We start from the raw sequence: 27,572 nt of genomic DNA, 5'->3' as shown, positions 1-27,572 counted from the left end.
TCTCAATTTCTCATTTTCTTTTCTTTTTTTTTCAGATTTATTTATTTATTTTGAGAGAGAGAAAGAGCACATGTGCGAGTGGGGGGAGGGGCAGAGAGAGAGGGAGAGTGAATCTCAAGCAGGCTCCCCGCAAAACTTGGAGCCTGACGCAGGGCTCGATCTCACAACCCTAAGATCATGACCTAAGCAGACATCAGAGTCAGATGCTTAACTGACTGAGCCACCCAGGCACCCCTCAATTTCTCATTTTCTACACACAATGTCAACATTCAGTGAAAAATTAGGAGAAACACAAAAAGGCAAGGGAAACCATCCTTTGTCAAGAGACAAAGCAATTAACAGAATTACACTAAAAAATAACCCATATATTAGAACTATCAGGGAATTTAAAGTAACTATGATTCAGTATGTTAAATGCTCTAATGGCAAAGTGAATAAATGAGGACTTTCAGCAGAGAGCTGGAAAGTATAAGAGAATCTAATAGAAATGCAAGAAATGAAAATGACAGTGACAAAAATAAGAACTGTCTTTGACAGTATAGTAGCCAGCCTCTAAGACAGCCCCCAGTGATCCCTGTTTTCTGGTATGCATGCCCTTATATTAAAGTTCCCACCCATACTGAATAGGCCTGACCTGTGTACTTACAGGATACTGTAAAAATGACCTTATGTGGCTTCTGAGGTTAGGTCATTAAAGTTATTGCAGCTTTCACCATGTACTCTCAGAGATCACTTGTCTGGGGAAGTCAAATGCCACATCATGAGGACATTCAAGCATACCTATAGACAGGTCTATAGGGGGAGGAACCACAGTTTCCTATCAATTAATTTGGAAGCCATGTGAATGATCCATCTTGAACATGAACACTCCAGCCATACCAAGTCTTAGATAATATCAACCCTAGCCAAGGTCTTAACTGAAACATCAAGAGAAACTCCAAGCAAGAATCACTCAGCCAAGGAACTCCCAAGATAATACAGGTTTATGGTTGTTTTAAACTACTCAGTTTTGGGGTAATTTGTTATACAATAGACAACTAATGCAAAGTCTCATTAGGAGACTCTATAGTGATGAAAAAGTATTCAATGAGATGAAAAATAGGTCAGTAAAAATTACCCAAACTAAAACACAAGGAGAAAAAAGCTGGGGAAAAAAACAGAACAGAGCATCTAAAAGCTGTGGAACAATATGCAATACTCTAATGTACACATAATTGAAACCCCAAAAGAATGAGGCACAAAAAAAATTGAAGAGAAAATGACCAAGATATTTCCAAAATGAACATAAATCACATATCCAAGAAACTCAGAACACCAAGTAGGAGAGATACACACACACACACTCCTAGACACATCATATTTAAACTGCTAAAAATCAAATATGTTAAAAATGTTGATGTGAGGCAGAGAAAAAAGACACATTACAGGGGCACCTGGGTGGCTCAGTCGTTGAGAGTCTGCCTTCGGCTCAGGTTATGGTCCCAGGGTCCTGGGATTGAGCCCTGCATTGGGCTCCCTGCTCAGCAGGGAGCCTACTTTTCCCTCTCCCTCCCACTCCCCCTGCTTGTGTTCCTGCTCTCGCTTTGTGTCTGTCAAATAAATAGATAAAATCTTTAAAAAAAAAAAAGACACATTACATACAGAAAATAAAGATAAGAGTAAAGCAGACTTTGTGTCAGGAGCTATGCAAGCCAGAAGATTACAGAGTAACATATTTAAAGAACTAAAGAAAAAACTGTCAATACAAAATTCTATACCAAGAAAAAAAATCATTTTAAAAATGCAGAAAAAATAAAGGCTTTCTCTGAAAAAAACTGAGAGAACTATTTAGCAGCAGACTTGGAACCTTAAAGGAAGTTTTTCAGACAAAAGGTACATGATTCCAGGAGAAATCTGAATTTATACCCACACAAAAAAGGAATAATGCTGCAATAGTGAAAACGCAGGTAAAAACAAGTTTTAATTTAATTACTCTAAACATTAGTTGAATGTATGAAGAAAAAGCAGTGGCACTGTAGTTGGTATTTTGGCATGTGCAAAGAAGAACTTATGACAACAGCATAGATGGAAGGAACTGGGAGTATATTGTTGTAAGGTCCTTACATGACCCATGAAGGTAAATCATGGCTAATTTTAAAAAGAATATCACAAATCACAATGGTAATCACCAAAATGTATTTTTGAGTTATAAATAATTGCCAATCATGGAAATAAAATGGAATAATAAAAAAGAGTCAATCCAAAAGGCAGCTAAACAAAGGGTAGGGAGAAGAACAAAAAACAAATGGAACAAATGGAGGGGAAGGGGGAAGAAAATGGCAGAGTAGGAGGCCCCTGGGCTCACCTCATCTCACAAATACAACTAGATAACTGTCAAATCTTCCTAAATACCCCAGAAATCAACCCGAAGACTGATAGAACAAACTCCACAACTAAAGGTAGAGAAGAGGACACATCAAAGAAGGTCAGAAGTGGGGCGCCTGAGTAGTGCAGTCAGTTAAGTGTCTGACTCTTGGTTTCGGCTCAGGTCATGATCTCAGGGGTGTGAGATTCAGCCCCACATCAGGCTCTGCGCTCAGTGCTGACTCTGCTTGAGATTCTCTCTCCTTCTCCTTCTGCCCCTCCTGCTTATATGCTTGTACTCTCTCTCTCTCTCTCTCACTCTCTCTTTTTCTCAAAAATAAATAAAACTTCAAAGAAGGTCGGATGTGTGGAGATGGGGTTTAGGGGAGAAATGGATCACATATGCTGCAGAGGGGAGGGAGCCATGGTCACAGAGAAGGGAGAGGGAGAGAGAGAGAGAGAGAGAGAGAGAGAGAGAGAGAGAGAGAGAGAGAGAGAGAAAGAGGAGTACAGAGGGGAACACACAAGGAGAACATTTCCCCATAGCCATTGGCTTAGAAAGCAAGAGGGGCTGAATTTCATCAGTTCTTGCAACCAGAGGGGCTTAACGCCTGAAGTTCTAAGTGTCAGCAGGCTGGGCTCCAGGAAAGCCTGGAGGTAATGGGGCTGCTCTTGAAGAGGAAGCAGGCAAACAACCCAGGGACATATAGCATGGAAACAGTGATCTGAAGAGCAACTGGGGCACACAGCAGGGACATTATTTGTTCTTCTCAGAGCGTGCTCCTGAGGGGCAGCATTTACAGAGAGACTTCTCCCCAAACAAAGGAGCTGGCCAGTGCCATTTCCCTCCCCCACCCCTCAGCATAAACACAGAGCCACCTGCAGTAAACAGGCAGCATGGACACTGGCTGCCTAACTTGCTTATACCAAGCCCTACCCCTCTGTACTCTGGTGGGAGTGCCCTGCTCAGTCACATTGCCACAGTCCCAGTACAGTGGGTCGCTTCACCAGAAGCACAAACCCATGCCTACACCACATCTCCTGACAAGAGTTTTGTAGGGCCTTGGTAGGGTGGAGGTGGTGACACGTCTCATTTCACAACCAGACCAGAACACACTGAGTTAAAACTTGCCACATTCAGGCCAGGGACCGAACACTGCCCAGGACAGGTAAGGAGAGCCTCTGCAGATGACTAGCCTGAAGGACAGAGCAGTCAGAACACAACAGCAGAGTGCACACAGCACACACTACAGGTACTTGCTGAAGTGCGGGTCCTGGGCACTACATGACCTCTTCTTTATAAGGCCATTACTTTCAGGAGTAGGAGACATGACTGTCTTTTCCAATGTATAGAAGCAGGCAGAGACTTAGACAAAATGAGAAGACAGAGGAATGTATCCTAAATGAAAAAACAAGATAAGGCCACAGCCAGAGATGTAAGCAAAACAGATGTAAGTAATATGTCCGATGGAGAATTTAAAGCACTGATCATAAGGGATATATACTCACTGGGCTTGAGAAAAAAATGGAAGACAACAGTGAGACCCTTACTACAGAGATAAAAGAGTTAAAAAATAATCATTCAGAAATGAAGAGTGCAATAAATGAGATTGGAAACATGCTTGATGCAATGAACAGCAGGCTGGAAGAAGCAGAGAAATGAATTAATGACCTAGAAGACAAAGTAATGGAAAGCAATGAAACTGAACAAAAGAAAGAAAGAAGAATCATGCAAAATGAGAACAGACTTAGGGAACTCAGTGACTCCATCAAACGTAATAACATTCGTATTATAGGAGTCCCAAAAGAAGAGAGAGAAAGGGGGACAGAAATTTTATATGAGGAAATAACAGCTGAAAATGTCCCTAATCTAGGAAAGGAAGCAGATATCCAGATCCAGGAGGCACAGTAAAAATGTGCTGCTTTTACTGCACATTTAAGCAGTAAAAGCAGTAAAAATGAATATTTCTATAAGAAATCAGTCAAGGAACTCACAAAATAAAAGGATGTAAAATATAATAACATATACCTAAAACATGGGGAGGGCAGGAATAAAGAATGGTTTCAAACTTAAATGACCATCAACTTAATATAGACTGCTATATGCAGAAGAGGTTATATACAAACCTAATGATAATCACAAATCAAAAACTCCTAATAAATATGCAAAGAGAAAGAAATCCAAATATATTACTAAAGAAAACCACAAGCCAAGAAACAGAGAAAGATAAGAAAGGATCCGAGAAAATCTTCAGAAACAACCACAAAACAAGTAATAAAATGTCAATAAATACATATCTGTCAATAATTATTCTGAATGGGGGCGCCTGGGTGGCTCAGTCATTAAGCATCTGCCTTCGGCTCAGGTCATGATCACAGGGTCCTGGGATAGAGCCCCGCGTCGGGTTCCCGGCTCAGCGGGAGGCCTGTTTCTCCCTCTCCCACTGCCCCTGCTTGTGTTCCCTCTCTTGCTGTGTCTCTCTCTGTCAAATAAATAAATAAAATCTTTAAAAAAAAAGTTCCCTTTAAAAAATAATAATTATTATTACCATTATTCTGAATGTAAATGGACTAAACACTCCAACGAAAAGACACAGGGTATCAGAATGGATTAAAAAAAAAACAAAAACAAAAAAACAAGACCCATCTATATGCTGCTTACAAGAGACTCATTTTAGACCTAAAGACACCTGGAGATTGAAAGTGAGCAAAGAAATATTTATCATGCAAATGGATGTCAAAAGAAAACCAGAGTAGCAATACTTATACCAGACAAACTAGATTTTAAAACACTGTAACAAGAGACAAGGAAGGTCACTATATAATAATAAAGGGGGCAATCCAACAAGAAGATATAACAATTGTAAATATTTTGCACCCAACATGGGAGCACCCAAATACATAAAATAGTTAATAACAAACATAAAGGAACTAACCTATATTTACAATAGTAATAGCAAACTGTGACACCCCACTCATAGCAATGGACAGATCATCTAAGCAGAAGATCAACAAGGAAACAAGGGCTTTGAATGGCACACTGAAACAGTCAGATTTAACAGATATATTCAGAACATTCAATACTGAAACATTAGAATATACATTCTTTTCAAGAGCATATGGAATATTCTCCAGAATAGATCACCTATTAGGTCACAAAACAGATGTCAACGAACTCGAGAAGACTGAAGTCACTCCATGTACCTTTTCTGACCACAACACTATGAAAAAGAAATCAACCACAAGAAAAAATCTGGAAAGACCACAAATACATAAAGGTTAAATAACATTCTACTAAACAATGAATGGGTCAACCAGGAAATAAAAGGGGAAGTAAAAAAGTACATGGAAACAAATGAAACTGAAAACAAAAGGATCCAAGGCCTTTAGGATGCAGCAAGAGTGGTTCTAAGACAGAAGTATATAGCAACACAGGCCTACCTCAAGAAACAAGAAAAATTTCAAACAACCTATCCTTACACCTAAAGGAGCTAGAAAAAGAACAATAAAGCCTAAACCCAGCTGAAGGAAGGATATAATAAAGATCAGAGCAGACATAAATGATATAGAAACTAAAAAATCAATAGAACATATCAATGAAACCAGGAGGTAGTTCTTTGAAAAAAATTAATGAAATTAATAAACCTCTAGCCAGATTTATCAAAAAGAAAAAAGAAAGGACCCAAATAAATAAAATTACAAATGAAAGAGGAGAAATAACAACCAACACCACAGAAATACAAACAGTTATAGGAGACTATTATGAAAAACTATATGCCAACAAATTGGAAAACCTATTAGAAATGGATAAATTCCTAGAAACATATATATCACCAAAACTGAAACAAGAAAAAATAGAAAATTTGAACAGACAATCAGCAAAGAAATTGAGTCAGTAATCAAAAAACTCCCAACAGACAAAACTCCAGGATCAGATGGCTTCACAGGCAAATTCTACCCAACATTTATACAACAGTTAACACCCATTCTTCTCTAACTAGTCCAAAAAATAGAAAAGGAAGAAAATTTCCAAACTTATTCTGTGAAGCCAGCATTACCCTGATACCAAAACCAGATAAAGACACCACTAAAAAAGAGAACTACAAGCCAGTATCTCTGAGGAACATAGATGCAAAAATCCTCAACAAAATACCAGCAAACCGAATCCAACAATACATGAAAAAAATCATTCATGGGGCTCCTGGATGGCTCAGCAGGCTGCGTGTTCACTCTTGATCTCAGCTCAGGTCTTAATCTCAGGATCATGAGTTCAGGCCCTGTGTTGGGCTCCATGTCTATTAAAAAAAAAAAAAAATCATTCACCACAATCAAGTGGGATTTATTCCTGAGTTGCAATGCTGGTTCAATATACGCAAGCCAACCAACATGGTATATCACATTAATAAGAGAAAGAAAAAGAACCATATGATCATTTCAAAAGATGCAGAACAAGCATTTGACAAAGTACAACATCCATTCATGATAAAAATCCTCAACAAAGCAGATTTAGAGGGAACATATCTCAACATAATAAAGGCCACGTAGGAAAAACCCACAACTAACAACATCCTAAATGGGGAAAAACTGACAGCCTTTTATCTATGGTCAGGAACAAGACAGGGATGTCCACTCTCACCACTTTAATTCAACGTAGTACTGGAAGTCCTAGCCACAGCCAACAGACCACAAAAAGAAATAAAAGGCATGCAAATCAGCAAGGAAGAAGTAAAACTTTCACTATTTGCAGATGACACTCTATACAGAAAACCCAGGGGCGCCTGGGTGGCTCAGTCGTTAAGCGTCTGCCTTCAGCTCGGGTCGTGATCCCAGGGTTCTGGGATAGAGCCCCACATCGGGCTCCCTGCCCTGCGGGAGGCCTGCTTCTCCCTCTCCCCACTCCCCCTGCTTGTGTTCCCTCTCTCTTCCTGTGTCTCTCTCTGTCAAATAAACAAATAAAATCTTTAAAAAAAAAAAAAGAAAACCCAAAGACCACCAAAAAATTGTTAGAACTGATAAATGAATTCAGTAAAGTCACAGGACACAAAATCAGTAAGATATCTGTTGTGTTTCTATACATCAATAATGAAGCAGCAGAAAGAAATTAAGGAATCAATCCCACTTACAACTGCATCAAAAATAATAAGATACCTAGGAATGAACCTAACTAAAGAGGTGAAAGACCTGTACTCTGAAAACTATAAAACACTGATGAAAGAAACTGAAGACGGCACAAAGAAATGGAAAGACATTCTAGGCTCATGGATTGGAAAAACAAACATTGTTAAAATGTCTATACTACCCAAAGCAATCTATACATTTAATGCAATCCCTATCAAAATACCAACTGCATTTTTCACAGAACTGGAACAAACAATCCTAAAATTTGTATGGAACCACAAAAGACCCCTAATAGCCAAAGCAATCGAAAAAGAAAAGCAAACCTGGAGGCATCACAATTCTGGAATTCAAGTCATATTACAGAGCTGTAGTAATCAAAACAGTATGGTACTGGCACAAAAATAGACATATAGATCAATGGTACAGAATAGAAAATGCAGAAATGAGTCCACGATTCAGCCAGTTAATCTTCAACAAAGCAGGAAAGAATATCCAGTTGGAAAAAGACTGTCTCTTCAATAAACGGTGTTGGGAAAATTGAACAGTCACATGCAAAAGAATGAAACTGACCATTATCTTTCGCACACAAAAATAAACTCAAAATGGATTAAAGACCTAAATGTAAGACCTGAGACCAAAGAAGTCCTTGAAGAAAGCACAGGCAGTGATTTCTCTGACATTGGCCACAGCAACGTTTTTCTAGATATGTCTCCTGAAATAAGGAAACAAAAGCAAAAATATATTTTGGGGACTACATCAAAATAAAAAGTTTCTTTTTTTAAAACAATTTTATTTATTCATCTGAGAAAGAAAGAATGATAGACAGAGAGCACGAGAGGGAAGAGGGTCAGAGAGAGAAGCAGACTCCCCACTGAGCAGGGAGCCCGATGTGGGACTCGATCCCGGGACTCCAGGATCATGACCTGAGCTGAAGGCAGTCACTTAACCAACTGAGCCACCCAGGTGCCCAAAATAAAAAGTTTCTGCACAGCAAAGGAAAACAATCAGCAAAACTAAAAGCAACCTAAGAATGGAAGAAGATATTTGCAAATGACAAATGTGATAGAGGGTTAGTATCCAAAATCTATAAAGAACTTAGAAAACACCCAAAAAACAAAAAATCCAGTTAAGAAATGGGCAGAAGATATGAATATTTTTCCAAAGAAGACCTCCAAATGATCAACAGACACATGAAAAGATGTCAATATCACTGGTCATCAGAGAAATACAAATCAAAACTATAAGATATGGGGGGGGCGGAGCAAGATGGCAAAAGAGTAGGAGACCTAGATTTCGTCTGGTCTCAGGAATTCAGCTGAATAGGGATCAAACCATTCTGAACACCTACGAACTCAACAGGAGATGGAAGAGGAGAGTAGCAACAACTCTCTGAACAGAGAAGCGACCACTTACTGGAAGGTAGGACGTGCAGAGAAGTGAATCCGAGGCGATATTCAGGAGGATAGACGGCGAGGGAGGGGGCCTCCGTCGGCCGCTTCTGGCAAGTGATAGAGCCTCGGAGCACAAAATCGGACCTTTTAGAAGTCGGCTCCGCTGAGGGACATCGCTCCAGTGGCTAAGCGGGGGGTGGAACCCTCGCGGGACAGTGTGGTCTCAGGACCCTCGGGGTCACAGAAAGACCGGGGGTGCCTGAGTGCGGCAGAACGCCCAGGTACGGAGCGGGGAAGCGGGCTGCAGAGACAGAGCCGAGGGGCGGGCTCTCAGCTCGGGGTTCCCATAAACTGTGATCCGCGGCCCAGTCAGGCCACTGCTCCTCCAGCAGGGACCCAACAAGCGGCAGAGCCGGGGAGACTCCCATTTCTCCCCGGGGAGGAGCGGCGCGGGAACGCACCGCAGGGATCTGCTGGGTTTGGACACTCCACACAGGGTCGGGTGCCAGAGATACAAACACTTGGTCACAGGCCGGGTGAGCACGGAGTGCGGCCTGAGACCGGGGAGACGGGAGTGACTGCTTTTCTCTGCGGGCGCACTGAGGAGCGGGGCCCCGAGTTCTCAGCTCCTCCAGGTGGAGATTGGGAGGCCACCATTTTCACCCTGGTCCTCCAAAGCTGTACTGAGAGCTTGCAGGGAACAAAAGCTCCTGAGAGCAAACCCGAACAGCTTGCTTAGCCCGGACGACAAGGGCGGGGCAATTCAGCCTCCGGCAAAGACATTTGGAAACCACGGCAACAGGCCCCTCCCCCAGAAGATCAGCACGAACAGCCAGCAAGCTAAGACCAAGTTTACCGATCAAGGAGAACGGGAGAACTCCAGCGCTAGGGGAATACTGCATATAGAATTCATGGCTTTTTTTTACCATGATTCATTAGTTCATCAAAGTTAATTTTTTTAACTGTTTTTTTTTTATTTTTCTTTTTCCCTTTTTCAACCAACATCTTATCAATCCCTTTTTAAAAAAAAAAAACTTTTTATTTTTCATTTTTAGAGTCATATTTTATCCCTTCATAGTAGTTACCCTTATTTTTGGCATATATATATAAGTTGTTCTCTCTTTAAAATTTTGAGATACAGTTTCTTCTAACAGATCAAAATATACCCTAAATCACTAGTGTATGGCTTTGTTCTAGTCTCCTGCCTGATCACATTCTCTCCCTTTTTTTTTTTAATCTTCTTCTTTCTTTTTTCAAACAACTTATCAATTCCTTTCATAAAATCTTTTATCATTTTCATCTTTACAGTCATCTTCCATCCTTTCATTGTATCAACCCTTATTTTGTACATATATGTCTTTCTTCCTTTAAAATTTTAGGAGGCACTTTTTTCTAACAGACCAAAATATGCCCAAAATCTAGTGTGTGGCACTGATCTATGCACTAGCCTGATCATATTTGATCATATTCTGCTTTTTTTGTATTGTTCTGTTTTTGTTTTTATCTTTTTTTTTCTTTCCTTTTTCTTTCTTTCCCTTTCTTTTGCCTGGTTTCAGGTCTTTTCTAATTTATATACAGTATATTTGCTGGGGACGTTGTTAACCTATTAGCATTTTGTTCTCTCATTCATCTATTCTCCTCTGGACAAAATGACAAGACGAAAAAAATCACCTCAGCAAAAAGAACAAGAGGTAGTACTGTCAGCCAAGGACCTACTCAATACGGACATTAGTACGATGTCGGACCTAGAATTCAGAATCATGACTTTAAAGATACTAGCTGGGCTCGAAAAAAGTGTGGAAGTTATTAGAGAAACCCTTTCTGGAGAAATAAAAGAACTAAAATCTAACCAAGTCGAAATCAAAAAGGCTATTGATGAGGTGCAATCAAAAATGGGGGCACTAACTGCTAGGATAAATGAGGCGGAAGAGAGAATCAGCGATATAGAAGACCAAATGATAGAAAAGAAAGAGGCTGAGAAAAAGAGAGATAAACAACTACAGGATCACGAGGGTAGAATTCGAGAGATAAGTGATACGATAAGACGAAACAACATTAGAATAATTGGGATCCCAGAAGAAGAAGAAAGAGAGAGGAGCAGAAAGTATATTGGAGCAAATAATAGCAGAGAACTTCCCTAATGTGAGGAAGGAAACAGGCATCAAAATCCAGGAGGCACAGAGAACCCCTCTCAAAATCAATAATAATAGGTCAACACCCCGACATCTAATAGTAAAACTTACGAGTCTCAGAGACAAAGAGAAAATCCTGAAAACAGCTCGGGAGAAGAGATATGTAACCTACAATGGTAGAAATATTAGACTGGCAACAGACCTATCCACAGAGACCTGGCAGGCCAGAAAGGACAGGCAAGATATCTTCAGAGCACTAAATGAGAAAAATATGCAGCCAAGAATACTATATCCAGCTAGGCTGTCATTGAAAATAGAAGGAGAGATCAAAAGCTTCCAGGACAAACAAAAACTAAAGGAATTTGCAAACACGAAACCAGCCCTCCAAGAAATATTGAAAGGGGTCCTCTAAGCAAAGAGAGAGCCTAAAAGCAGCATAGATCAGAAAGGAACACAGACAATATACAGTAACAGTCACCTTACAGGCAATACAGTGGCACTAAATTCATACCTTTCAATAGTTACCCTGAATGTAAATGGGCTCAATGCCCCAATCAAATGACACAGGCTATCAGATTGGATTAAAAAACAAGACCTATCAATATGCTGTCTGAAAGAGACTCATTTTAGACCCAAAGACACCCCAGATTCAAAGTGAGGGGGTGGAAAACCATTTACCATCCGAATGGACACCAAAAGAAAGCTGGGGTGGCAATCCTTGTATCAGACAAATTAGATTTTAAAACAAAGACTGTAATAAGAGATGAGGAAGAACACTATATCCTACTTAAAGGATCTATCCAACAAGAAGATCTAACAATTGTAAATATCTATGCCCCTAACATGGGAGCAGCCGATTATATAAGGCAATTAATAACAAAAGTGAAGAAACACATTGACAACAATACAATAATAGTGGGGGATTTTTAACACTCCCCTGACTGAAATGGACAGATCATCTAAGCAAAAGATAAATAAGACTTTAAATGACACACTGGACCAAATGGACTTCACAGACACATTCAGAACATTCCATCCCAAAGCAACGGAATACACATTCTTCTCTAGTGCCCATGGAACATTCTCCAGAATAATCACATCCTAGGTCACAAATCAGGTCTCAACCGGTACCAAAAGACTGGGATTATTCCCTGCATATTTTCAGACCACAGTGCTTTGAAACTAGAACTCAATCACAAGAGGAAAGTCGGAAAGAACTCAAATCCATGGAGGCTAAAGAGCATCCTACTAAAGAATGAATGGGTCAACCAGGAAATTAAAGAAGAATTAAAAAAATTCATGGAAACCAATGAAAATGAAAACAAAACGGTTCAAAATCTTTGGGATACAGCAAAGGCAGTCCTGAGAGGAAAGTATATAGCAATACAAGCCTTTCTCAAGAAACAAGAAAGGTCTCAAATACACAACCTAACCCTACACCTAAAGGAGCTGGAGAAAGAACAGCAAATAAAGCCTTAACCCAGCAGGAGAAGAGAAATAATAAAGATCAGAGCAGAAATCAATGAACTAGAAACCAAAAGAACAGCAGAACAGATCAACGAAACTAGGAGCTGGTTCTTTGAAAGAATTAACAAGATTGATAAACCCCTGGCCAGACTTATCAAAAAGAAAAGAGAAATGACCCAAATCAACAAAATCATGAATGAAAGAGGAGAGATCACAACCAACACCAAAGAAATACAAACAATTCTAAGAACATATTATGAGCAACTCTATGCCAGCAAATTAAGATAACCTGGAAGAAATGGGTGCATTCCTAGAGATGTATCAACTACCAAAATTGAACCAGGAAGAAATAGAAAACCTGAACAGACCTATAGCCGCTAAGGAAATTGAAGCAGTCATCAAAAATCTCCCAAGAAACAAAAGCCCAGGGCCAGATGGCTTCCCAGGGGAATTCTATCAGACATTTAAAGAAGAATTAATACCTATTCCCCTGAAACTGTTCCAAAATAGAGAAATGGGAGGAAAACTTCCAAACTCATTTTATGAGGCCGCCATTACCTTGATCCCAAAACCAGACAAAGACCCCATCAAAAAGGAGAATTACAGACCAATATCCTTGATGAACATGGATGCAAAAATTCTCACCAAAATACTAGCCAATAGGATCCAACAGTACGTTAAAAGGATTATTCACCATGACCAAGAGTGATTTATCCCTGGGCCGCAAGTTTGGTTCAACATCCGCAAATCAATCAACGTGATACAATACATTAACAGAAGAAAGAACGAGAATTATATGATCCTCTCAGTAGATGCAGAAAAAGCATTTGACAAAGTACGGCATCCTTTCTTGATCAAAACTCTTCAGAGTATAGGGATAGAGGGTACATACCTCAATATCATAAAAGCCATCTATGAAAAACCTACAGTGAATATCATTCTCAATGGGGAAAAACTGAGAGCTTTTCCCCTAAGGTCAGGAACACGGCAGAGATGTCCACTCTCACCACTGCTATTCAACATTAAAGAAGAATTAAAAGTCCTAGCCACAGCAATCAGACAACAAAAAGAAATCAAAGGCATCCAAATCGGCAAAGAGGAAGTCAAACTCTCACTCTTTGCAGATGATATGATACTGTATGTGGAAAACCCAAAAGACTCCACCCCAAAACTGCCAGAACTCATACAGGAATTCAGTAAAGTAGCAGGATATAAAAGCAATGCACAGAAATCAGTGGCATTCCTATACACCAACAACAAGACAGAAGAGAGACAAATCAAGGAGTCGATCCCATTTACAATTGCACCCAAAACCATAAGATACCTAGGAATAAATTTAACCAAAGAGGCAAAGGATCTGTACTCAAGAAAACTATAAAATACTCATGAAAGAAATTGAGGAAGACACAAAGAAATGGAAAAATGTTCCACGCTCATGGATTGGGAGAACCAACATTGTGAAGATGTCAATGCTACCTAGAGCAATCTACACATTCAATGCAATCCCCATCAAAATACCATCCACTTTTTTCAAAGAAATGGAACAAAGAGTCCTAAAATTTGTATGGAACCAGAAGAGACCCCGAATAGCCAGAGGAATGTTGAAAAAGAAAAGCAAAGCTGGCGGCATCACAATTCCGGACTTCCAGCTCTATTACAAAGCTGTCATCATCAAGACAGTATGGTACTGGCACAAAAACAGACACATAGATCAATGGAACAGAATCGAGAGCCCAGAACCACCTCTGCTCTATGGTCAACTTATCTTTGATAAAGCAGGGAAGAATGTCCAATGGCAAAAAGACAGTCTCTTCAACAGATGGTGTTGGGAAAATTGGACAGCCACATGCAGAAGAATGAAACTGGACCATTTCCTTACACCACACGCAAAAATGGACTCCAAATGGTTGAAAGACCTAAACGTGAGACAGGAGTCCATCAGAATCCTAAAGGAGAACACAGGTAGCAACCTCTTCGGCCTCAGCCGCAGCAACTTCTTCCTAGAAACATCGCCAAAGGCAAGGGAAGCAAGGGCAAAAATGAACTATTGGGATTTCATCAAGATAAAAAGCTTCTACGCAGCAAAGGAAACAGTCCACAAATCCAAAAGACAACCGACAGAATGGGAGAAAATATTTGCAAATGACATATCAGATAAAGGGCTAGTATCCAAAATCTATAAAGAACTTATCAAACTCAACACCAAAAGAACAAATAATCCAATCAAGAAATGGGCAGAAGACATGAACAGACATTTTTCCAAAGAAGACATCCAATGGCCAACAGACACATGAAAAAGTGCTCAACATCGCTCGGCATCAGGGAAATCCAAATCCAAATCAAAACCTCAATAAGATACCACCTCACACCAGTCAGAATGGCTAAAATGAACAAGTCAGGAAACGACAGATGTTGGCGGGGATGTGGAGAAAGGGGGACCCTCCTACACTGTTGGTGGGAATGCAAGCTGGTGCAACCACTCTGGAAAACAGTATGGAGGTTCCTCAAACAGTTGAAAATAGAGCTTCCACAATAGCCAAACTGTGGAAAGAGCCAAGATGTGCATCGACAGATGAATGGATAAAGAAGATGTGGTATATATACATATATACACAATGGAATATTATGCAGCCATCAAAAGGAATGAGATCTTGCCATTTGCAACGACGTGGATGGAACTGGAGCATGTTATGCTGAGTGAAATAAGTCAATCAGAGAAAGACATGTATCATATGATCTCACTGATAGGAGGAATTCTTAATCTCAGGAAACAAACTGAGTGTTGCTGGAGTGGTGGGGGGTGGGAGGGATGGGGTGGCTGGGTGATAGACATTGGGTAGGGCATGTGCTATGGTGAGTGCTGTGAATTGTGCAAGACTGTTGAATCACAGATCTGTACTTCTGAAACAAATAATGCAACATATGTTAAGAAAAAAGAAAAACAAGAAGATAGCAGGAGGGGAAGAATGAAGGGGAGTAAGTCAGAGGGGGAGACGAGCCATGAGAGACGATGGACTCAGAGTCCATCGTCTCTCATGGCTCGTCTCCCAACCAGGGGGATGGGTTAGCTTGGTGATGGGTATTAAAGAGGGCACATTCTGCGTGGAGCACTGGGTGTTATGCACAAACAATGAATCATGGAACACTACATCAAAAACTAATGATGTAATATATGGTGATTAACATTAACAATAAAAAATTTTAAAAAAGTAAATTTTATGTTAAAAAAACTATAAGATATCACCTCACATCTGTCAGAATGGCTAAAATCAACAACACAAGGAACAATAGGTATTGGCGAGGATGTCATGAAATGGGAACCCTCTTACACATTTTTTTCTACCTCACATAGAATATTCACCAAAAGAGACCATATGCTGGATCATAAAACACACCTCAATAAATAAAGAGAATAGAAATCTTGTAAAGTATGTTTTGGGATCATAATGGAATTAGACTAGAAATTAATAACAGAAAGATATCTGGAAAACTCCCCCAGATTTGTATGCTAAACAACCCACTTTTCCTTAATCCATGAGTGAAACTACAGGTCATAAGGGAAATTGGAAAATATTTGGAATATTATGGAAAAGGCAAAAGTGTAGGGACAAAAAAACAGATGCCTGTTTGCTTGGGCCTAGGGAAGTGGAGAGGAGGAGGGCATTCTGTGCAGTAATGGAAATGTTCTTAAGTTTGAATGTGATAGTGGACAGTGCATCATTACATGCACTTGTCAAAACACATAGAACTGGTCACTAAAACTAGGGAATTTTATTATATGTAAACTGTACCTCAATAAACCTGATTTTACAAATTTTTCTTTAAAAAAAGTACACAGAACAGGAAAAATGAAATTCAAATTTCCACGTACACTCCTGTATGTTCTCAGTGTTGGCTGCCCCATGTGCCCTTCACTACATAAGCCCCCCACACCCACACCCTCATCCAGCCTCAGTGAATCAAGACCAAAAGTCCAAGAAGCTCCCATCCTTTAAGAAAACATAAATTTAAAAGTGGTGTTAGTGTTTATGAATACTGCATCCTATAATTACTGACAGCCCTCATCAAAATGACTAGCATCCTCTAAATTTTAAAGGTAAAGTTCAGATGTAAATTCTCCTTATCCACACAGATGATATAATTTTTACTTCCAGATTTCAGCAGTTGTCCTTGATTTTGTATAAGGAAAGTCATTTAAACTCCCTAATTCTATAAGCCATTCCCATGGCTCCTACCAGCTACTTCAATCTCAAGTCTTAAATTCCAGAGATCAGATAAAGGCTCTGTATCACAGCTAATGAGTCTTAATGCTCTTTCAGAGTCAGTCAAAGCTTTAGACAGGCTTTTCAGAATAAACTTATTTTTCCAGCATAGTCGATTTTCTTGCTAGGCAAGATCTGATTACCAAATTGCGCTAAGTTCTAGAAATTCAGGTTTCATTCTTGTATGCTCCCACATTTCAGCAGACAATTAAGGAACTTTCTGATCCATGCTCCCGCCCTCTGGGGTTTGGGTAGAAGACAAATCTACCACAGAAAGTTACACTCACATTTCTGGGGCTTTGATCCTTGGGGACTCAGTAAATCCTACAGTGGGACTTCTGTAGTTGAACAACTGTGTGGCAAGCAACGTGGTTTTGCTCATTTGTTAATTCACAAACATTCTTGTATGCTCCCACATTTCAGCAGACAATTAAGTTTTTTTTCTCTTACCCATTCTTCCTTCTGATTAGTTTCACTGTCCTATTGAACACCTTCCTTGGAGGATTCTAATCAGGATATAGAATGAAACCCAAACTCTTTATTTCTTTAAGAGAACACTTAAATAGGGCTCTTATGTGCCATGCATTACTCCAAGCATTTTATAAAGGTTAACTCATTTCATCTAGGTAAGTCTTCAGTTTGGCATTCTAAGCATTCCCCACTTAGCTTCTACTTCCACCTCTCCAACTGCCCTGTGACAGCCTCACATTCTACTCTGCTTGCCTCAAACATACTCACAGGCACCTCTCATCCTCTGTTCGTCTCTTTCTGAGACACTGTCCCCACCTCATCCCCCAAAATCAACTTGTCAAAGGCCAAAGCAGGCTCAAATCCTACCGTCATCAAACCTTCCCAAAGCCTCCAACTCAGATCTGTGCCCCTCTCCATTACTCTTTGTGGGACTAGAGGTACAAGTAATTTCTGAACAACATAATCTCTTATAGGAATTAAAACTTAGTGGAGTTTGCATTGTCTTTTCTATATTCCTCTCCCTACACTGCCTGACTCAGTGTTGTTCTGCATAATAGATGCTGCTCAACATGTAAATGTCATGTAAATACATTCAATCTATAAAGACAGACCTTAAAGAGCAATTTTCAATACTTTGCATAGAACAACATATATTGCCCCAAATCATTTATTTTCAAAATTGTATACAAATGGTCACTTTATAAAATTACTTATTTTATCAATTTTTTAAGCATTTTCTATGTGCCAAGTGCTGTGACTAAGCATTTTACATGCATTATAACTTAGATTATTCCCCAAAAGTTATCCCATAAAAGACTTGCCTTATATTCAAGTCATTATAAAGTTCTATTATGAAGGTATCTCCTTTTTTGAAAAATAATATACTGTTTGGGGAAGACACATTCTTCTGAACTAATTCAATCATGCTAGCATAGAAATCATCTGATAAAATCTATTTTTTCAAATGGGACCAGGAGACAAAGAAATTTAACATAGACATTTGAATTATCCCTACAGCATGATTTCACAATTGCTAGTGCTGGGAAATTTGAAAATAAACTTTATAAAGATCATTTTAAAACAAAAAAAGTAACATAGCCAGTTGTTATGTTGAGGAACCACAAGTATACCACTACAGAGAAAAAAAAAACACCTGAAGGTTTGAGAATTAGTAGCTGAGGCTAGAGATAAAACTTCTAATGCCATGTCATATGTGGGTTAAAAAAAGCTCTGCACAACATCTCAGGAAAGCAACAGTGATGTGCTCTGGAAAACTCTGCCTAGAAAGGAGACTCAAAAATAGCTCTCTATTGAAGATAAAGACACCAGAGTCAGAGATGACCGTTACGGGTTTGAACAGAAGTGTTCTGGGGCGCCTGGGTGGCTCAGTTGGTTAAGTGTCTGACTTCGGCTCAGGTAACGATGTCAGGGTCCTGGATCGAGCCCCGCATCGAGCCCCATGTCCTGTCAGTCACATGGCCTCAACTGGCTCTGCGCCCAGCGGGGAGTCCGCTTGTCCCTCTCCCTCTGCCCCTCCCCTTTCTCATGCTCTCTCTCTCTCACTTTCTCTCTCAAATATAGAAATAAAATCTTTAAATTTTTTTAAAAAGTGTTTTGTGAAATGGGAATGTAAAAATATTTTGGTAATGTGTTACGTATTCCTATTTCAGATCACATCATATATGTAATTGTAATATTTTATTATGTATCATGTAAATATTATATATCAAATTCACCCCAAAAAGAATTTTTTTTTAATCTTCTTGTTGGAAAAATGGAGGTTTGCCTTCGATGAGGGTGACCTTAGATGTGAGCATGGATGGTTTTCTTCACAACCACCCGGTGCACTGGGTATTATGCCCATTATCCAGATGAGGAAGTGGGACTTAAAAGTTGAGAAACTCACAAGGGCACACAGCTGCTCAATGCAAAGTCCACTTGACTAAAAGTCTGTGCCCTCAACCACCACCTCCATGGCAGGCAGCTGCCACAGGTCCTTGCTAATGTCAGGGGCCACAAAATCCAAATTGTTTTTCCTCCTCCAGGAGGATCAGCATAAGAAGCATACACTTTCCTTAGAAACAAAATGCATGTGAAGAACCTTCTCTGCTGAGCTCACACTGGCAAAAGCGAGGCCCCCCCTGACAGCAGTCAGCAGCACTGCAAGGGTGGAAAGAGATGGCACTGGAAAGCTCCCAAGAGGAGCCCTCTGATCCCTCGTAAGACTCCCCAGTTTTATAGTCTTCACCAAATGAGAGACAGACATGACAGACACAAAAGAGATACGGAATTGACCTATCTTATGTATCCAGTCCTCTTCTTATTTTCCATTTGACACGTGTTTGTTAAACAAACTAGAGAAATTTTAGAGCTACAAAGACAAAGAACCTCAATTAACTGTATTTGACCTCAATCTCAGAGCAGCAGCTGACCATAAAACACACTCAGTCTTTTTGGTTTGCTCCCAAATTCTCAGCTAGAATGTCATCACAGAAACAACATGAAATGTGCAACACTGAATCAACAGAAACGTGCAAGCCTCACAACACATGATACCAAGGAGGGGTATCAAGAGTGATGCTTCTTTCAGTTTTAGGTAAATCCGCTTAAACCTTATGGCAGTAAGTGTAACATTTTTAAAAAGACAAATTTATACATCTGGGTTCTTAAATAGGGGCAGGAACTGTCTACAGACACAGGAGCTCCAGGAGGGACAGGTTCTGACCCAGCAGGCACCACGCTGCAGGCACAGCCCCCGAAGAGCCTGGCTGCAGCTTTCTCTGCTGTGCAAACAGTGCCCAAGGAGTTCTTCTTTTAAATACAGTTGTTGGAAAAGTTACAAGCAAATGTTACAAGAAATGAAAGGGTTTATTTCAGATGATTTATTTTATTTATTTTTTAAAGATTTTATTTATTTATTGGACAGAGAGAGACACAGTGAGAGAAGGAACACAAGCAGGGAGAGTGGGAGAGGGAGAAGCAGGCCTCCCGCCGAGCAAGGAGCCCGATGTGGGGCTCGATCCCAGGACCCCGGGATCATGACCCGAACCGAAGGCAGACGCCCAACGACTGATGATTTCTTTTAAATTTTTCCTCAATTATATATGAGAACAAAAATATAATCTCTCATTCAATAGAAAAAGTGTTAGCTGTCCAGAAAACCCTATTTCTGTTCAAAATTCTAACACCTCTGAAAGACAGTATTTAATCAATCACAGTAGTTTGATGAGAGCCCATATAGGAGATGTTTTGAAACAATGCTTCTTATCACATAAAACATAATCCTGACATTCAGGGTACAAGATGCCCACACCCTGCAACTGCCTTTTATCTCCCCTGCTCTTCCAAGGAGGTTGGAAGACAAGCTCTTCAAGCCCTTGAGACTAAGCGCAGTATCAACTCACCTGAATGTGCATGGCGCCCTCTGCCGCTGCTTGCATAGTCAAACAACCACTGATGAGTGACCCCTGCTCTTCAGCACTCAGGGAGCCTTTCAGAGAACCTGACTGCTCCAGAAACTTCATCTCTTTTCTAGAAAGAAGAGTGACCCTGTGAGTATCTGAAAGCAAACTTAAAAACAAAGGTAAACACGAATCCCTAGGGAAATGCAAATCAAAACCAAAATGATATATATACCTACCACTTCACACCCATCAGGATGAAAAAAATAGAAAGTAAACCAAGAGTTAGTGAGGATGTACAGTGTTGGTGGAAAAGTAAAGGGGGAGGTCACTGTGGCAAACAGTTCGATGGTTTCTCAAAAAGTCAAAAAGAGAACTACCTACCATATGATCCCAATTCCAATTCTGTTAATACCCTCCCCAAAATGAAAGCAGATACTCAAACAGATATTTGTGTCTTCATGTTCATAGCAGCATTGTTCACAACAGCCAAAAGATGGAAACAACCCAAAAGTCCATACATGGATGAAAACAAATGTGGCACATACATACAATGGAATTCAATAGAATGGAATTCAGCCTTTAAAAGGCAGGAAATTGGGGCATCTGGATGGCTCAGTTGGTTAAGTGTCTGCCCTGGGCTCTGGTCAGGATCTCAGGTCCTCAGATAGAGCCCTGCATCAGGGGCTCTCTGCTCAGCAGGGAGTCTGCTCCTCCCTCTCTCTGTTCCTCCCCCCTGCTCATGAGCTCTCTCTCCCTCTCAAATAATCTTTTTTTTTAAAAAAAAGGGAGGAAATTCTGTCACATGCTGCAGCATGGATGAAACTTGAGGACATGACACCAAATGAAAACAGCCAGTCACAAACAGACAAATGGTGTATGATTCCACTTATATGAGGTACCTAGAATAGTCAAATTCGTAGAGACAGAAAGTGGAATGGGGGCTGCCAGGGCTGGAGGAGGGTACCTGTGGTTTAATGGGTACAGAGTTTCAGTTTTACAAGATGACCTTTTGGGGATAGATGGATGTATGACAGTGAGAATGCACTTGATGTCACTAAACTGTATGCTTAACATTATTAAGATAGTAAATTTGATGTCATGTGTATTTTACCACAATTAATTTTTTTCTTTTTGTTTTTTGAAGAGATGAGGCAAGGCCAATATGAGGTAAAATTGGAAAGTAGTAGTTCTTCACCCACTTCTGTCAATCCCTGGGGAACAATATTGAAAGAAGGTATCTCATAGTCAGGACCAGGGCCTTCATGGGGCGTCACCCGTGCAGTCAGAGACCCGTGCTCAGAAGGGCCCTCACTGGGTTTAATGCTCTGCTGTCACGGTCTCAAAATGCTTAACGAATATTGAGCAAAGGGCCCCACATTTTCATTTGCACTTGGCCTCATAAATTATGTAGTCATATTAAATAAATATAAACACATACAACATATACAAACACATACACAGTTGCCTAAGGAGTAACATTTATGCTTTCCAAAAAATTCTGTGAATTTCTGCCAGTGAGTCAAATATTTTTTACAGCATTTCATGTTCATGGTTTTGATCTTTAAGCTGCTGACATCTTCAGCCGAAGACTACCAGGAACACACCTACAGTAGGACAAGTCAAGTTTGTTACTCACTGCATTGAGGGAGAATGCACAGCAGGGGGAACTGTGGGGTATCAGTAAGAAAGTGTCAGGGAGAACCTGTAGCAGGATTTGAGCTTTGCTTGGGTGATTTAGAAGAGGATCTGAGGGTCTGATTTCACTGGATTGGATGCTGTAGAAAGGGAAGGCAATTTGAACACTGTGTATCTCAATAAACATAAATATTTGGAGGACAGACTAGACTGAAGATAAAGCTGTCATGAGCAAAGAAGTAGCAGTCATTCATTTTAGCCAAGAGAAGGCTGCTCAGTATTTGTGGGTTGCACAGTGATCTAATTTTTGTCTATGCTTAGACAAATTTAAAACATGGTCTTGCTTTGTCTCATTCTGTCATGGTCTAAGAGTGACTCTGTCTGAGGTGGGTGTTTGTGAGAATACTTATGTCCAACAGGCTGGGCCAGCTCCAGATGTTAGGGGCTGTGCTTTCGTTGTTTTTTGTTTTTTCTCTTTCTTAAAACTATGTATCTTGGATTTTGTTTTAGCTACAAATTGAGGAACAGAAACTTTCTTACTACTGTTACTGCAAAAAAAAAAAATACAAAGATATGCTGAAATGCAAACAGATTATTATACTTAACAAAAAGAAGCTCCATGGCAAAGATAATGAGTCGACAAATGATCACGCAGATTCAAAGTCTTTCCTGCTTCTGAGTCAACAAACATAAAGACTCTATTGCAGGTCATCATCACACATGGGATCTGAACCCAAATTTTTTTAAAGGAGAGGGAGAAATCTGAGATTGTAGTCATGTAGATAATTTGGAAGATCTGTAATATATTAACTTAAAAAAAAAAAAAAAACCTACCTTAAAATCAAGCCAGAGAATGGCTACCTTATTTTAGAGGATCCTAAGGACACACATGCAGAAGTTCCTCCTTGGAACAACTCAATGTTAGGAATTGAATACCCCTGACCACTACCCCCAGTCAGCAAGCATTTGAAAAATATTTTTACATATAACACATTCCTTGAAGTAGAAGTTTATAAAGTTACTGAAAATATACAAAACAAAGTGTGTTTCTTAGCCAGTTATCAAGAAGTTTGTATTAGTTGTCTAGAGTATTGTGTGGTATCTTAGCAATAGATTAGAAACTGACTAAGTTTGATAACCTAAAATCAAGAAAGAACTGATTTAAATGGCAGAAAATAGATATTTTAAACACCATCGAGGGAAATTCAGTAAAAAGAGTTACCAGAAAATGTTGCCCTACCAAGATAAGAAGGAAGAGTGAACGTTTACTTGTCCTAGAGGATCCTGAGATTGTGCACCAGCAGTGATCCCCAACCTCCCTGAACACAGTCCGCTTTCTTCACTCAAATAACCACAGTGAGGAGAGCACCACTCGATCCAAAGATCATTTAATTTTCATTTCATGTTTTGGATCCATTTCTTGAAAATTTTTGGAGTTATGTAACTCTGTAAATGTACTAAAAACCACTTTAAGAGCCAAATATATGCCATATATATTGTATCTCAATAAAGCTGTTGTATGTTTCTTATTGCTTTTATACAAATTACCACAAACTTAGTGGATTAAACAATACAAATTTATTATCTTACAGTTCCAGGGATCAGAAATCTCAAGTAGACTGACATCAAAATATCAGCAAGGCTGCATTCCCTCTGGAGGCTCTAGAGGCAAATCTGCTCATTGCCTCTTCTAGCTCCTAGAGCTCCCCGCTCACCATTTTCCTTGGCTTCACGGTCCTCTTCCATTTCAGAGCATGCAATCTCATCACTCCAACCTCTGCAATCTCCATCACACCTCCTTCTTCGGCTCTCCTCACTCTCTTCTCCTGATAAGGACCCTTGTAATTACATGGAGCCAATCTGGATAATCTCCCATATTCATATTCTCAACTTAATCACATCTGGTCTCTATTGCCATGTAAGGTAACATAGTCCCAGGTCCCGGGGATTAGGGCATGCACATCTTTGGGGGAGTCACTGTTCTACCTACTACACTTACATCAAAACAACAACAACAAAAAAAAAACTTTTAGAATATGTGATGTATGTAGAATTCCTGTAAAATTACTGTCCAAAATTGTGCTTACAGAACAGAGAGGACTTATCTATTAAAGCTCCCTCAAATCAGAAAATTAGGTTATGTTTGGCTTTTTGTACTTCACAGATAATTTTCCACCATATTCTGAATTCCACTAGCTGTTGAAAAGTTTGTTGTCAATTTGTCACTCTGTCTTTTCTCTCTACTTTTAAGACTTTTCTTACGTCCCTTGGTGTTTTGTAGTGTCCCTGTGATGTATATAGATATAGATATCCTTTTTATTTATCCTGCTTAGGACACTTTGTTCTTCCAGAATATGAGGATCCGTGTCTTCAACTGAAATGAAGTCTTATTCATTATATCTTCTTAAATTGTTCCTCCCTATTCTCTCTAAATCTTTCAGACCTCTAATGAGATCTATGTTAGGCATCCTCTCTGTATCATTCATATTTCTTAACTACTTTTTCACATTATCCATCTCTTTATCTCCTGAATTCCATGCTAAATAATATCTTCAGATCTGACTTCCAGTTTACTATGGTCATAAAACCTTGTCTCTCACGTGTTTGGGGATTTTTAGTTGTGAGCAGATGTTCACTGAACTCTGTGGGAATTCTTTGAGCCTTTGATTTCAGGTACATTATTCTGGAGACGATATGTATCTTCCTGCTGACAGGCACTGCAGACATTACTAACCAAGGGACCGATTTGAATTCTTGGATTAGAGTTTATAAGACCACACAGGTAATATGAATTTGGGTTCCCAAACTCTTAGAGAGCTGGTTTATGGTTATAAATTCTCAGAGAAACTCCTTCTCCCCTCCACCCAGAACCAAGGCCGAGACAGACAAGCCCCCACATACAGACCAGTTATTTTTTCCTACTACTCCTTTCACCAACAATGTCACCCTCTGAATAGTAACTTCACTTGGGGGTCTCCAATTTGATCCCCCATCTTACACAGACTAAGGTTTGCTGTTAGAACCAAAGCAAGATTGGCAATTATCGTAGAGCAGCTGTGACGTTCACATATCTCTTGGAATGTGTGCTCCCAAATTTGGCCTCTCAGAATTTCCATTACTTTCTTGCCAGATCAGCTATGCATTATAAACTATAAATTTACTCAATCCTTTTAAGTATTTTGAAGTGGAAAGGTCTTTCAGGATACTTATTTTGCCATATTGCCAGAAACTAAACTCTAGACTATTTCTTTAAAATCTAATATTCTTAGATATTATGTGCACTTCATATTTCATGATAAAAGAGAAATACTGACCATATCCATTTCAGTAATAAGTTATTAAATACGAATATGATCCCTACTATGCACATGAATTTATAACACACAATTGCTAATTGATTACATCATGGTTCTTGTTCATATGGGTAGTAAAGAAAAATACTGGTTTTTAGAGTTACCACTGGTAAGGCCTTACTCTTCTGTTTTCCAGCTTTGCCCACTTGAAAAAACACATATATGTATTATTTATATAAATTATTGTGTTATATAAATATTACATAAACTTACATATATAAATAATACCTAAATCCACCTGAAGCCAATAAACTTAGCCTTAAAAACAACAATGTATTTCTGAAATGCATCAAAACACAAAGAGTGCTTCTTTTTTTATTTAATGTAGCTTATTCACTCTGATGCTTTAGAAATCAAGGCCCACATTGGTTACAAACTCACTCCAGGTCAAAAAGTGTTAGCTCCGTGTGGGATGGAAACCAGTCTTCTGACTCCTTCCCTTAAACACATTGAATAGAAACCTCTTCCTTTTGCTCACTCTTCCTACTAAACCATGATGGTTCTCCCAATTTAAAAAAAAAAAAAAATCCTGTCTGGTGGGACTTATTTATGGACTAATTGGCACAATTTACTGGCTTAAAATCTGAAGATTCAAGGTAGCCAATTTACTGGAGAAAATAGAGAGGAGTCTGCATCCATTCCCTCCTTTATGAATGTTGCTAACACCAGAGCCCCAGCCTGTTGAGTTTGAACTTAAGACTACAGGGTTCCTGTTTTCCATCTGGTTAGCCCTGGTGTACCTAACAAAACTACCAAATCCTTCCAGGATTTCATTACCAACAGAGTTCAGCCCACGGGGAGCCTGTGCCACATGGTACATGGCCCATCAATTAGCTCAACCCTCATGGCAGTTTGAAATGAAGACCCTCAAAGTGGGTTGGTCAAGGGTACGTGGAGCCATAGACATACGCCCAGGGGTAGAGTTACCGCAATTGTGGGCTTTAGAAAGGCAGGACCTCGGACAAGGACCTGCTATGAAATCGTCCTCCACAGAACCGCTGAAAGTTACCAGAGCTGTTGTCTGACTACCAGAAGCTCAGATGTCGCCTGAACAATGTCCTGTTTCTGCAACAGTGATGTAGCTGCAGGGATAGCTTCCAGGGTCCCTTGCTTCCTTGAAGAGCCTCACAATACATCCCCACTGACAGATGTCATCTGGGTACCTCTATCCTTGTAACCTGAAAGGGCCTAGCACCTACTTTGTTCAGAAATTAGATGGAACTATTGGCTGAAGGAAATTGTCACATATCTAAACTGCTTGGTTTTAAACTATATGATTTATATAAATTAGACCTGCAGCAATGGCTAAGCCTAGGGACCAATAACACTGGTAAATGTTAACTACGTTGCCCATAAATATAACCAGAATAAAAATGTTCATATCTCTGAAGGACTGTTTATAGCTACCAAACAAAAAATTATTTCTGTTCAATTAAACGTATTTGCTATTAAATAGAAACAAGTGAGAAACATAATATAGTGGCCCTGTTCCCTTTCTGGAAAGACTTTGTTTTCATAACTTACTTTTAAAAGTAGAAAGAAAAATAAACATGCCCATATTTCTACTGAGAACTAACAACCACCAATCTTGACATATGTGCTTCTTGTCATTTTTTAAATAAGCAAAACATTAAAGTTCTTTTAAACGCCAACCTCACAGAACTATTTTGTACTGAATTCAGACAGGGTTTTTAAATGCCAAAGCCTGAAAACACAATAATTACCCACTTCATCCTTGAGAGAATTATGTTTGAGTAGCTAATGTGCTCAAAGCACCTGCTTTATACTGCAGTAAGCCAAAGCAAACTTTTAGCCTTTCTTCCCAATGTAGTGAGTCAGATTAGAACAAACAGATGGGACGACAAAAGAGGCTCTTATTTCTTCGATGAGCTGCTGTTCTATGGACTTCCCAGGGATTGTCCCTATGGAGAAAGAAAGGAAAAAGAGACAGAAAGTGGTAGCCAGAATAACCACACCAATGGCCTCATGCAGATTA

The 27,572-nt window shown here is 39.6% G+C and overlaps 1 protein-coding gene across 1 annotated transcript in view; it reads right to left on the bottom strand.

Moving 5' to 3' along the window:
- CRYL1 (crystallin lambda 1) overlaps nt 1-27,572 on the bottom strand; it is a 146,844-nt gene that overhangs the window by 88,821 nt on the left and 30,451 nt on the right. The window contains exon 3 of the mRNA XM_027590108.1: nt 20,589-20,715. Within this exon, the coding sequence (XP_027445909.1) occupies nt 20,589-20,715 (127 nt within the window). The remainder of the gene's footprint in view (nt 1-20,588; nt 20,716-27,572) is intronic.

This window comes from Zalophus californianus, chromosome 3 (genome assembly GCF_009762305.2).
Source record: "Zalophus californianus isolate mZalCal1 chromosome 3, mZalCal1.pri.v2, whole genome shotgun sequence".
NCBI lineage: Eukaryota > Metazoa > Chordata > Mammalia > Carnivora > Otariidae > Zalophus > Zalophus californianus.
This window is presented reverse-complemented; position numbering and strand designations above follow the sequence as displayed.